This window comes from Lipomyces chichibuensis (genome assembly GCF_038497645.1).
Source record: "Lipomyces chichibuensis strain CBS 12929 unplaced genomic scaffold V1513scaffold_42, whole genome shotgun sequence".
NCBI lineage: Eukaryota > Fungi > Ascomycota > Lipomycetes > Lipomycetales > Lipomycetaceae > Lipomyces > Lipomyces chichibuensis.
The window spans coordinates 61,310-73,153 of record NW_027117494.1 but is presented as its reverse complement, the minus strand read 5'-3'; the positions used below and the strand labels follow the sequence as shown (position 1 = coordinate 73,153).

The following is an 11,844-nucleotide window of genomic DNA, read 5'->3' as shown; positions in this document are numbered from 1 at the left end:
TTTGCTGCAGCCCACAAAGATTATCACTAATTGAATATTCAAAATCGATTCAAATTGTAAATAATGCAATAACCATAGCAATAGCAATACATGATAATATGCAAAATATATGCACAATTATATACACAACCATCCCTCTATATTTACAATACCTATTTTATGACTTCCGCTTGCCTCTTTCCAATGCCTCCTCAATATGCACTTTAGCCCATCTCCGTGGACCCCTCAAAATCAGCCTAAATTCGTTATTCCACCACAGGGATAGTTCTTCATAATGCTGTAACCTTGCACATAAATAATCATATCTCATGGTTAGTTCTTTTAATTCTTCTTCGGTCGCACGCGGCGATGCTCTAACGTACAAATCATCCAATCGTGTGCGCCAGACCGCAAAAGGAAACTTCCAATCATTAGCGGAACTAAAAACAGTCCAGTCCAACGCATGCGTGAATCTCGCATCGTCCACAATCTGCCGTGATGCACTGCTCAAGCGCGCGTCTCTATCGTTCAAATTCGATGTCAACTGTCGGGACCCATCATTAAAGGTTCCTCGGATCAAATTCGACGCAAATGAAGCTGTGCTGTCTTTCTTGCCGATCGTCCGGAACAGCAAGGCGCTCCAATATCGCACGCCCCAGTCGCCTTGCAATCCCTTTAGACCATCGTCTTCCAAAAGACCATACGTCATCCGAAGCAGACGTTCAACAAAACTTCGACGCTGGTGCTGGTATCTGACTAGTTCCTCGTACCGCGCTTGTAACGCTATATCCGGTCTTCTAGCCACAATAGCTGTAGTTTGGAAGATTTCGAATAGCTGCTGTGGATACATAGTCTTCCTGGTAGTCCTGAATGCCTTGATTGCTGGCTCGAATTGGCGGTGGAGAATAAGGCATTGCAGAAGCCAATATGTGATCTCTTTGCTCACCCGCCATTCTCTGTGCAGCCGACTGATGACTTTGATAGCATAGTCTGCACGCTGCGTAAGAGATTCCGGGTCTGAATTCGCGACCGTATTTGGTGCAGTCGTATAAATGTTATTGCGACGGGACGGCGCCGTTGGACGTTCTGAGCGCAACATACTCTTCAGTGTCGCAATCACGGTACTGGTAACCTTGGACCGTGTACTTGTTTTATGATGGATAGCTTGTTCAATGAACGCGTATATCACATTTTCGTTGTAATCTCCTGTTGCTCGATTACGATCAATGTGTTCGAAAACGAGCTGACGAAGATGCGTCGGGATAAGCAAACTTCCATACCGTTGGATGATATCCTCTTGAACTCTCACATTTGTCTGTTTCAAAAGTGCAAGAATATTGGCCGCATACGGATTACTCACGTAATATCCTGCCCGTTGCAATGTGCCCATCAACAGTGTCATGAACTGACCCTTCTTTTGCTTCGAGATAACGATATGTCCGGTAAGGAATCGCTCAGTAATCAGTAATATTGCCTTTCGAGCGGTATCAGCGACCGGCGAAGTTAGAATCTCAGCAGCATATTGAATGGCACCTTCCTCTGTCAGCTTAGAGAAAGTACTATTGTCTGCCGCAATAAGCACATTCTCAATAGTCGATGCAATGAACGACGGATCAATCTGAGCACGCACGGGGCCGGTAGTCTTCGTGCGTATGATTCGCACGCAGATATCCCAATTGTTCAACCGCATTGCCTGAATACCAAATGCTTTAATGAGATCCGCGGTCAGTAATTCTCGATTCTTCGGTAATCCTTCGTAAACTATCGGACTGGATGATGTCGTGGCCTCAGGATCGCAGTATACAATGGCATTCCAGAGACGGAGAGCTGAGTTCGCATTGGCCATTTGTGCAACTGACGCGAGGCAGTCACACGAGCCCTTCATATCATGCAACTTATTCGCAGCAATTAATGTGAATTTCTCGACAAACTCGTCGCCGACCATATCGCGCTCGAGAAACAAAGGTAGTCTCCTTGCGATTTCTTGGATTGCGAACGCTACATCTGGAAAGTGGGATGCCTCAAGCAACGCTATCATATCCGAATATGCTCCTATCCGAGTGAGCTGAATTAAAGCAATGAGGAATGTTGATTCATTGTCCAATATAAATGAACGAGTATCCCGTTCGACTATCAGCGACTGCAGCGACTCTTTATCCTCCGTATTCATCATTGCCAACTCCAGCTGTGCGCGCGCCATGAGCTCATCCTCCAGTCTTTGAATATCTTGAGGTCCGTACTTGTCCGTTAGGAAATTTCTTCCAGTACGATCGACCTCCGAGGATATCTCGGCGAGCAAATGCTTCGCGAAATTTCCATTGCCGGACGCAATGCATGCACGAAAAATATTGGCAAATGCAAAATTCGGATTCGAAACTCGATTGAATAACGCGGACCGGATAACTTCCTGCGCTGCAGCAAAATCAAAAAGTCGGATCGTAAGAGAAATGATTTCTTTGAACATGCCGTGACCACACAGATGTCCAACGATAAGTTCTGCCAAGCGGAAATCCGGCTGTTCTTGCTTAAATAGAAAACGCATGGCATCGATGAGGTCCTCTCGTGAAATTGTGGACTCGATTAGCTGCAGACGGAGTTGAACGGCATTCAGTCGCTTTTGGTATCCTTCTGGCAGACGTGCATCGCCAGCGTAGAATTCGAGAACCGACATCACCTTTTCTAAGACGGCTTAATATGACTCATCCGATTACACTACAGCTGATGCTTACCAATAAATGTATTCCCCGCCGATTCCAACGGGCGACCGATTGCCTCACGAAGCACGTCTGGATGCCTTGTAACGTTCTGGATCTCCTTTGCTTCAGACTCTTCTATATTGTTTACTTGCTGGTAAAGAATGTCTGCTATTGCGGATATGTGTTCAGAGTGATATATCACGTCGTAATATCTATTGCTTGATTTCAACTTCCGATCTTTATATCCGGACTTATCCAGTTGGTCAAAACTCGGCATTTGCTCAGCTAATGTCATCTCAAACTTTGATAAGTAGTCCTTTATCCGACGTAAAGGGCTGCGACTATCAGTCCTAGCTACCCTAGGTACTACTGAGGGGGCCCATCTCTCCACCTGCTCCCACTCTGGATTGCTGGCCCATATGCTCTCCGGCTGTTCGAATGGTTCATTCGGATCTTGTATAACTGTCATTCCTATCGCAGAACTAGGAGCCATGTATTGGGCTACCAAAGCCTTTAGTTTCCACTTCGACGTCCCGGCGCGTTCAGCAGCTGCTTCGACTGCTCGCTCCAGCGGCGTCAAGAGATTTGCCTGTTGCTCGATGTCCATCCTTTTCTTAGTCTTCGTAGGTACCACATACAATTCGTCCTTTCCATATTTCACACTGTGGTCGCTGAGCCAAATCTTTGAAGAACTGCAAAACCGTCGATAGACCAAAAACAAACACGTTTCTCCAATCCACGGCCCACCACCATCCCTCCTCTCCGCCCGCTTCCGCCGGCGCAATTCAGCTGGTGGATAATGAGTAGTCCGTGTAGTATTGTGTCTCTTGGGCCACTGACGCTGGCCAGACGAGATAAGTGCCGGCGACGATCCAAGATGTAGCAGCTTCTTGGGTTTCATTTACTGCATGAGTCGGCCGCGAACTGCTGTCGTCTGTGTCGAGATGCCTGCGGATTTTAAAAATTCATGCGTAAGAACTTATTCCCAAATGACAATATCGTGTATTTCTCGACAATTACGAATCGTTGGAATGGAATTGTGAATGTGTCCGGAGCGGGGCCCAATTACGGGTTCATCATAAATTTTTTGGCGTGGATCACTCAAAACTTTAATTTTTATCGCGAACTGAACGCGTCTCTACCTGGGTAGATCTTAAAGTGCCTTCGCGATTAGAAACAAACGTACGCAGTATGCAAATATTTCACTCCTTCAGCTAGCTTCTACGTTGATATGTAATTACGTGGAATAGAAGTCCAAGTCCACAGCTCATGCTAACTCTGAAGTGGACATCCTAACAAAATCAGGAAAGGTAACTTCGAAAGAGCAGTAATTGTGGTGTCATTAGTACACTGCAACCATGTAAATATTATGTCACATTATATTAAAATTTCTAATAAGAAAATATTACACAAAGATTAAGCACAATTATCTGCTGGTAATCAAGGCAAACTTTTCCTTCACTTCTGCCCGTACAGTAACGCTGAAATCGTGAAGCCGGAACCATAACTCCCAAATTCCAAACCGATTTTCAGGCAACATAGAATATTGAAGACTGTACAACCTGCTCCGTTGAATCGGAACAAACTGGCCTGTGAGTAACAATGCAATTACTCTCAAGGAGAGGTAATGCCGCTGAATGCGCTTGCTCAGAAGAAAGTATTGCTGGAACATAGCCGTAACTGGCAGCGCAATTGGCTTGAGCCGGATATAAACGGTATCCATGCGGTTCTCTTCGCCTACCGCTCTCTCCTCTACCAAATCAAATTCAATACCACCTGGCAGTCGCTTCGAGTCTTTTAATCTCAACATTATTGCAAACAACGGGAAATGGTTTAACAACGCTAAAGAGCTCTCCAACATTGCGTTGATTATTATGATACCAAGCCGCGCACACGCAAACGTCAAGTAAAACACCAAAACGGTAGGCAACAGGAACGTAAGCAATGTAAATAACAATGTCCCAATAAGTAGTTGATCGAGGTCATAATCGCAAGAGTCGATACGATTACGTAGAACGTTGCGCCGTTTTCCGCGGAAAAGATGAAAAAGAGAGAGGAGAACAGTGAGCTGCCAGTTGCAGATTCGGGCTGATGCGAGGTAGCAGCAATAAATTTGGATTGTGAGGAATGAGATGAGATCTGCGATCAGCGCAATTGGAAATGTGGCGCCAACGAATCCGGAGAGGCCTATTAAATAGACAATGTCAGGAAGGTAGGGCTTAAAGATTCGCAGATATCCTAATCCTTGTTAGCAATGTGCCAAATTATGTCAAATGCTCGGATCAACTACCTCCCCAAAATTCTATGACCCATAGGAATAGCTCTCCAAAGAAAGCAGCAAGCTCATTATTCAGCTTCAGACCACCAGGCCAATCCATCAACCACTCTATCGTCCTCCGCAGTCCGGTTGTTAAGATTTCATTAATACAATAATCAACAAAAGAGACGATATAATCACGATTATCAATGATGTATGCCCCAACTGCCGCACCTATTATAATGTCATTCGCGACCAGCCATAGACTATTGTAAAACCGAATATATTCTGGATGAAAAGTCGTCTTCGAGAACAGATTGTTCTTTTGGTTTCTGAGCGTGATATACTGTATTGGCCAGTAGCACGCTTGCTGCAACCGCAAGTCAAGCTGTTGTACTAGACGAGAGTGAGCATACACAGGAGGTTAGAATTATCGACAACAATTACTCACTGGTCGCCGATATATCTTTCAATGCGGGGATACTAGACTTTGGCTGCCATTCAATTATCATCAGAACCGCTTCCGAGGCGACTCTGTATAACATTAAGCCACCTATTAATATCCACATGACGGCCATGAGAAGCAATGACCACAAAAATGACAGTAAATTTTTAGTCTTTGAAAATAATAATTTAGTGCCAATCATGATTCGATCCTTCAATGACTGTGACTCGGAAGGGAGCACGGCAGCTAACGACACGGCTTTCTCTAGTAGTGTGCCGAGCTCATGAGACAGATTAATCTCGTTAATCCAGTTATTTATGCAGTTCTCCTCGTCTGTCTGTGGAAATCCAAATATGGTGTCCTTAGTCATTTGATCTACTAATAGTCGTCGGCTCCGTAACTTTTTGCGATCTTCATCATCAGCATTAAAACTACTGCGGTCGGCAAGTTCGAGTGTTATTGGCATGAAGGAAAAATACTGGAGTCGTCTAGGTAGAGGCCGCTCATAAAAGATAACTTGGAAAGGCATTGCGCGGGATTTCATGCCGTATTCGCCATTCAACTTGGCGTGCCCATTTACCTTGTGGAAAGCAATGGGCACCTCCTGTGTATAGAATCGCGGCATTGCCACTCGACTGCTCATCTCAACCACCAACGGCAAACCATGCTTAGATTTAAAATTAAGCGTACCTATCACATCCAGCTTGGACGGATCGTACGCCCCTTTCAGACCTGCAGATTCACTTAAGCGCTGTTCAAGTGTCTCACGCCCACGTAATGTGTCGACCATTCTTGCAACCTGGCGCATTGTCAGCCACAAAACTTAAGCACTTTTAGAGAGTGGTGCACGTACATCTACTCCAGGAAATATAGCTATCACAACATAGTCGGACCTGGAATTACGAAAGCCAACTAGTACCGACGGTTCAAGCGACTGTGGCACACAGTCTGTCGGCCAAAACACTCTTGTAACGAATGGATGCACAGCGCTCTGCTTGATAGTGGCCTGAACTCTCTCCCGATATTTAAATATCTCGTCATAGTTATAAACAACTCTTGTTCGCCTTTTTCCTACCTTATATGAATGCAGACCGATATTTTTTTTCAAGAAGACATCTCGGCGAGTAGGCTCCGGTACATATTGTTGTCTCCCATATTGAGAATGGCGGAGAGATAAATAATCCGACTTCATATTTTCTTCGGTGGGAGAATTTGCCGAAGACACTGGAACTGATCGTGCCCCAGAAATGGAGGTGCCTCCCCGTGTTAACGTCGTAATTGATGGAGTGGCTGGCAGATGAATGTGGAAATTGCTGCGGCGATTTTCACCCCTTGCTCCCAATTTATTCTGTGAACCGTCTATGTCATGATCCATTGAGCCGATTTATTAGAAATTAGAAACTACCGCGACGACGTAATTGGTCCCGAGCAGATATAATGCTGCGATTCGGAGACAGATTCTATCAAAATTAGCTACCAGTTCACTCTAAAGCAATGCACAAATATATCTAAGACCCATACTCTCTCAGCTTCTCGGATGGCGATTTTCCACACTGGAATAAAAATGGCCAGTAGGACGAGAGTAAGCCCACTAGAGGCCTTCACAAACCGCACCTATCAACCATCAATAATTTAGAAACATGCGACACATATTCTAACAAGCACAGTCTGGCCATACCAGTATTCCTTCTTGCCAAACAAATAACAAGAACTCGTTGATAATCTGAAATATTCGAAACTTGTGGGACACGTAACCGGTTATGAAAAGTAGAATTGAAATGAGTGTGAATGATACCATGCGCATTAAAATGAGTTTGTATAGGTCTTTGGCATGATCGCGAACTGCGTGCTTTTGACTAACAAAATATTGTCGGGACTGGAAATATTCAATTGGAGATTTGTTGTGCGTGCGTTGTTGAATAATGCGATTGACCAGTGGCAGTGGATTATGATGTTATTTGGTACGACTGTGTAGGCAAGCCGCATCGATAAGACGATGACTTACTTGGCTCCCGAATTGTACTCATCCGGCACTGTGCGAATCCACTCACGTCAGCTGGCCAGTAGCATATGTTTAACATTTTTTACTATACTGTTTACTTATACTTGCTGGAGACCATTTTATGAGCATGCTACTGCTGTCTCATCAGGCCGCACCGCGATCTTTCCATAGAGGTGGTGAGGGATTGACCAGGACCACACGAGATTCACATATATGCCGACTTTCAGGCAATGCATTATCATAGTCAAAGGAATTAATATACAACTTGCCTAACCAAACCAAACCAATTCCGACCATATCTATTTATACAAATCTCAAACCCTATCATGCCCTCCAATATTGTGCAAAATTGTGTAATCTATCAATAACCATCGGGAAAAATGCACTGACGCTGTCATTGATCAGAGTCTGAAAGTGTACAATCGCTTCCTCTTCGCTCATATCCAGGCAGAACTTCTCCTTGACTTTGAAAACAGCTTTATCCGGCTCAATCTTGACGTCTGGGATATTTGCGTCCACCATCAAAGCAAACAAATTCAATATCAAGTTCGCTGACTTCCTTAGCGTAGTGTATGCTGTAAAACAGTAGTTCCTGAACTTCTGATAGTTCTCGGACGTTTCACCTCCCATACCTTCAACAATCTGAATTGGAAGCTTCATTAACGGTGCGAATGGCTTTGGGTCACGACCCAAAATATAGCCAAAGTCTGCATGGAAGAAATGACCATCTGGGCATATTAGTAAATTATCTAAATGTCGATCTCCAACGCCTAGAAGATACGTGATCACGCAATATCCAGCGCAGCTTTTAATAAAAGTGTCCATAGCATCTGCCCGTACTCCTAATGGAGCCTTTGGATCAGGATTATGCTCCTTCAGGAATGCTAAAATACTGTGATAGTCGACCAGTGCTGCGGCCAGAGAAATGCTGGGGACATACTGCATCGATCCATCAACTGGACCAGTCGCCAAAATGCGATACGGCGTTAACTTGAGGTCTAAATTTTCTTTGCGAAGGAGCTTGTCCATCAAGCTAATAATCTGTATGACTAGCTGATCTTGTCGCAAATCGTCTCCGTTCTTAAAAACAATGGGATACGTGCCACCGTCTTCTGTTCTGAATGATATTCGCAGTGGAAGCAAACTACTCTTGAACACACTGGACTCCTCTGCACGTGGATTAGCAGGAGCACGGTGTCAATACCTAACAAAGCTTCAACCTACCAGGAACAACACCAATTATATTAACGTTCGCATCCAAAGGTAGCGGTAATGGATCAAATGTTAGTAGATCGTGCTTCGGGTCGGAAAGAAATTTGCGCAGGTTATCAATCTTCTTCGGACGAGACTCCTTTGAAAATCTAATTTCTCTGGCGAGTCCAGAAAACATCGCGATAAATTTGCTTTGCCGCTCCAATGTCTTCAGTCGATTGGCTCCGTCTGGCATTCCTGCAAGTGTCGACAAAAAATCTGATAGTATGGTCCTGTACAACGCCCGACTGTCCCTGTCCTCGGCCTCGACAAACACATACCAATGAAAATAATTACCCAGTATCTCGCTTTTAGCCGCCCGTCCTTCTAGAAACCGTGCTAAACTGGACTTCTTGCCTTTTGCAATACTAGCTTTATCAAACTTCAGCGCCTGAACAAGTTGCAGAAGATACAACTGTAATTCGTCATCGTCTGCTTTACGAAGTCGGTCAACCGCGTATGACCTCACTGCAGGATTGCGAAATGACGGACCAAGAAGTTCGAGCGCATCGTCAACGTCAATTTCGTTCCATTTCGATAGGAGTTCTGTAGCTTGCCGTGTTTCACGCGGGTCATCCCAGGTAATTGACTTGACAAACTTCGTGAGAGCCTGTATGCTGTTAGCATTTACTAAACCTATCGCTTATCGAATACGTACTCTTTTGTCACGGGTCAAATAGTATCTAAACTTCCAAATCATATTCTTATCTTCGGCAGTCAGTTCTTGCACTGGAGGATAATTCAATATCTCATTCAGCTCGTCGCGAGCACGAGGATTTGGCTTGAGCTCCTTATCCAGCATATTCCGATGACTTCGGAGTAGCTTTCGATGTTTAGTTTCTTCCACATTCTCCCGCGACGCATCCGGATCGTATACTGTCACAACTGGATATTCCTCAAATACCGCTTCAGTTTGAAGATTGACCTCTGGAGCCTCCGTCGAAATGTATGAATAGTCGGAAAATAAAACTGGGAAGTCGAATCTGGGAAATTCGATGATCAGGGCGTGCGAACTTGAGTCTTTCGACGCCGCCTTATTATGGACTTTTTCAAGCTGTCTGAAAGCTAGATATTCGTGCCAGTTCAATCGTGCTGTTTCATTGAAATCGTTATGCTTTATTCGCTGTACCTAGAGTGTTAGATTTAATCAGCTCACGGAACACATAAAACCATGGGTCAAACCATGTACTTACCATGGCGAGACTGTCCTCTTCTCCATCGACAATGCTTGGTGTCGTTGAATTAGCCATCCCATCAGCTTCTTTGTCGAGCCATACATGTAGATGGTGTTGTCCCCTCTTCAATGTGCAATCCTTGTCGTCAAATAATTTGACTGTAGTTCCGCCAAACGGAATGATCCTCCGCGAACCCGCGATATCCCAGATCGTTATCGCCAACTGTGACGAGACCGGCAGCTGAGAGTAAGAAAGGGGCAACTGCAACCATTCATTCCATCTTTCGCTCGTTAGTCACCACTTTACATCCTTTCTTATGTTACCGATAACTTTACCTTCGACCAGTCTTTGGATTTTTGTGAGTGGTTATCACAGGTGTCGTTAATGGCTTGCAATCGGCGAATAGCTGCACTGTAACGAACAAATCCGACGTGGAGCTACAAACGAGTCAGCTGCAACTATTTTTCAGCGCACAATCCATCTCACCTAGTATTTGATCCAATATGCCGAACTTTGGGATCCTCTAATGCCGTCGTGAATGGTACGGGTGGTTTTAGGCCCTCCAATTCATCTCTATATCGAGCATGATTAGGGCGATTGACTCATGACATCATAAAGTCGCAACCTACATCTTAACCTGAACAGGCAAATTAATGTCTTTTGATAGACAGAAAGTAAAGGTCTTGTCTTCCATCGCAAGGTGGATGCATATGTACAGACTCAATGCTGCACAGATGACTTGTAGAGTAGCTGTAGCAAAATGAATGCTGCAAGGAAGTTTGTGTTGCCTGTGCAATACATACGCTGGCAGACTCTCTCCAAATTAATGGAAGCTATCGTCTGTCACGCACACCAACGTAAGTTATTGAAATATTTACAATAGTTAGTCAATTACTTTTAGTGCAAGTACTGGTAATAATTTCCCAGCACAGTCCGGCGAAGCAAATTAACTACTTAATCAATTTAACTACGAATTTGGACCCACTGCAGATCTATAAAAGGCTTCATAGCCAATGGTTTTTGTAATGGAATCTGCCAACATAACAGAAATTATATAGTCGGCACGACATTGTTAGAAACACTACGCGCATTAGATAAAACTAAGATTTTCTGGCCCAAGAACTTCATCCTTTGCCCGACTATACGGATTTAGGTGATCGGCATTTGCAACTACCGTTTGCGCATCATCAGTATTAATGAATAATTCCGAAACAGAACTCTAGATGATTGCTATGACCACCCAGCACTAATAATATCTGGTCCAGGGTCACGTAGTATAGCTAGAAGGGTACTATTTCTCTTACTCACTCGATACCGTCCCAAGAATCACTAAAAAATAATTACAGCACCTACGATTCCAGCGTGGTCTCCCACCGCAGTACTAAGTAGGCCCAAAGAAGCTTAACTGATGTTGATCGGACGGGGAACTGTGTTTTCTTCTTGGTATGGCCGTAACTGTCAATACCATAACACTGGTCTGGCACATTACAAAATTTGCTGACTAAGCTCATTGACATCCACTTCGAAGAAAGTAATAACAGAGAAGCATGAAATCGGATAAGCAGATCAACGAGATGTCGAATTAAAAACGAGAGACTATCTGCGATTACTTGGTCGGGAAGGCCGCGGAGTACAGTACTTCGCTACTCCAAGATGGCCGAGTAGCTCAGCACGGCCGTCCTCTCCTCAAATGACACCGCACCTCATACAGGACCTTGAAGGTGCTGTTTGCATTACGGTAACCACCGTAGAAAGGCTAGCATCAGATCAACCTGACGGATCGATTGAATCTGTCTGGGCAAGCCTCCACGGGCGCAACTAGCTCTGTAGAAGCACACAATCTGAGGAATATACCGCGAATTCACCCGACGAAAAAAAGCTGGCATCTCATGGCCGTTGCAACTTCGTCCAGCTCGACCGCCCCAGATCAGAGCGACCCTGATCGTCTGAGACATCTCGGAGTCCACAACTTCAGCTCGTAAGATGTTCAAGAGGTAAGTTTACGATCTGCCAAAGATTGCTATTACTGATCTCGTGCT

General features: G+C 44.6%; 3 protein-coding genes across 3 annotated transcripts; all 3 read right to left on the bottom strand.

The window, feature by feature from the left end:
* Nucleotides 1-31: 31 nt before the first annotated feature.
* On the bottom strand, nucleotides 32-4,046 carry V1513DRAFT_466468 (uncharacterized protein). Its single transcript, XM_066900076.1, has 2 exons — nucleotides 2,709-4,046; nucleotides 32-2,658 (listed from the first exon to the last, which is right to left on the bottom strand). Exons 1-2 carry the CDS (start codon nucleotides 3,574-3,576, stop codon nucleotides 158-160), a joined length of 3,369 nt encoding a protein of 1,122 aa, XP_066751412.1. The 5' UTR covers nucleotides 3,577-4,046; the 3' UTR covers nucleotides 32-157.
* On the bottom strand, nucleotides 4,036-7,076 carry V1513DRAFT_451718 (N-acetylglucosaminyl transferase component-domain-containing protein). The gene is made up of 5 exons (XM_066899010.1): nucleotides 6,899-7,076; nucleotides 6,231-6,837; nucleotides 5,384-6,176; nucleotides 4,966-5,328; nucleotides 4,036-4,913 (listed from the first exon to the last, which is right to left on the bottom strand). The coding sequence occupies exons 2-5, from the start codon at nucleotides 6,750-6,752 to the stop codon at nucleotides 4,102-4,104; spliced, it is 2,490 nt and encodes an 829-aa protein (XP_066751411.1). The 5' UTR covers nucleotides 6,753-6,837; nucleotides 6,899-7,076; the 3' UTR covers nucleotides 4,036-4,101.
* A 507-nt stretch (nucleotides 7,077-7,583) lies between these two features.
* V1513DRAFT_451711 (kinase-like domain-containing protein) lies at nucleotides 7,584-10,602 on the bottom strand. The gene is made up of 7 exons (XM_066899009.1): nucleotides 10,435-10,602; nucleotides 10,292-10,378; nucleotides 10,141-10,242; nucleotides 9,824-10,085; nucleotides 9,289-9,759; nucleotides 8,604-9,240; nucleotides 7,584-8,548 (listed from the first exon to the last, which is right to left on the bottom strand). Exons 1-7 carry the CDS (start codon nucleotides 10,497-10,499, stop codon nucleotides 7,704-7,706), a joined length of 2,469 nt encoding a protein of 822 aa, XP_066751410.1. The 5' UTR covers nucleotides 10,500-10,602; the 3' UTR covers nucleotides 7,584-7,703.
* Between the last annotated feature and the right edge of the window lie 1,242 nt (nucleotides 10,603-11,844).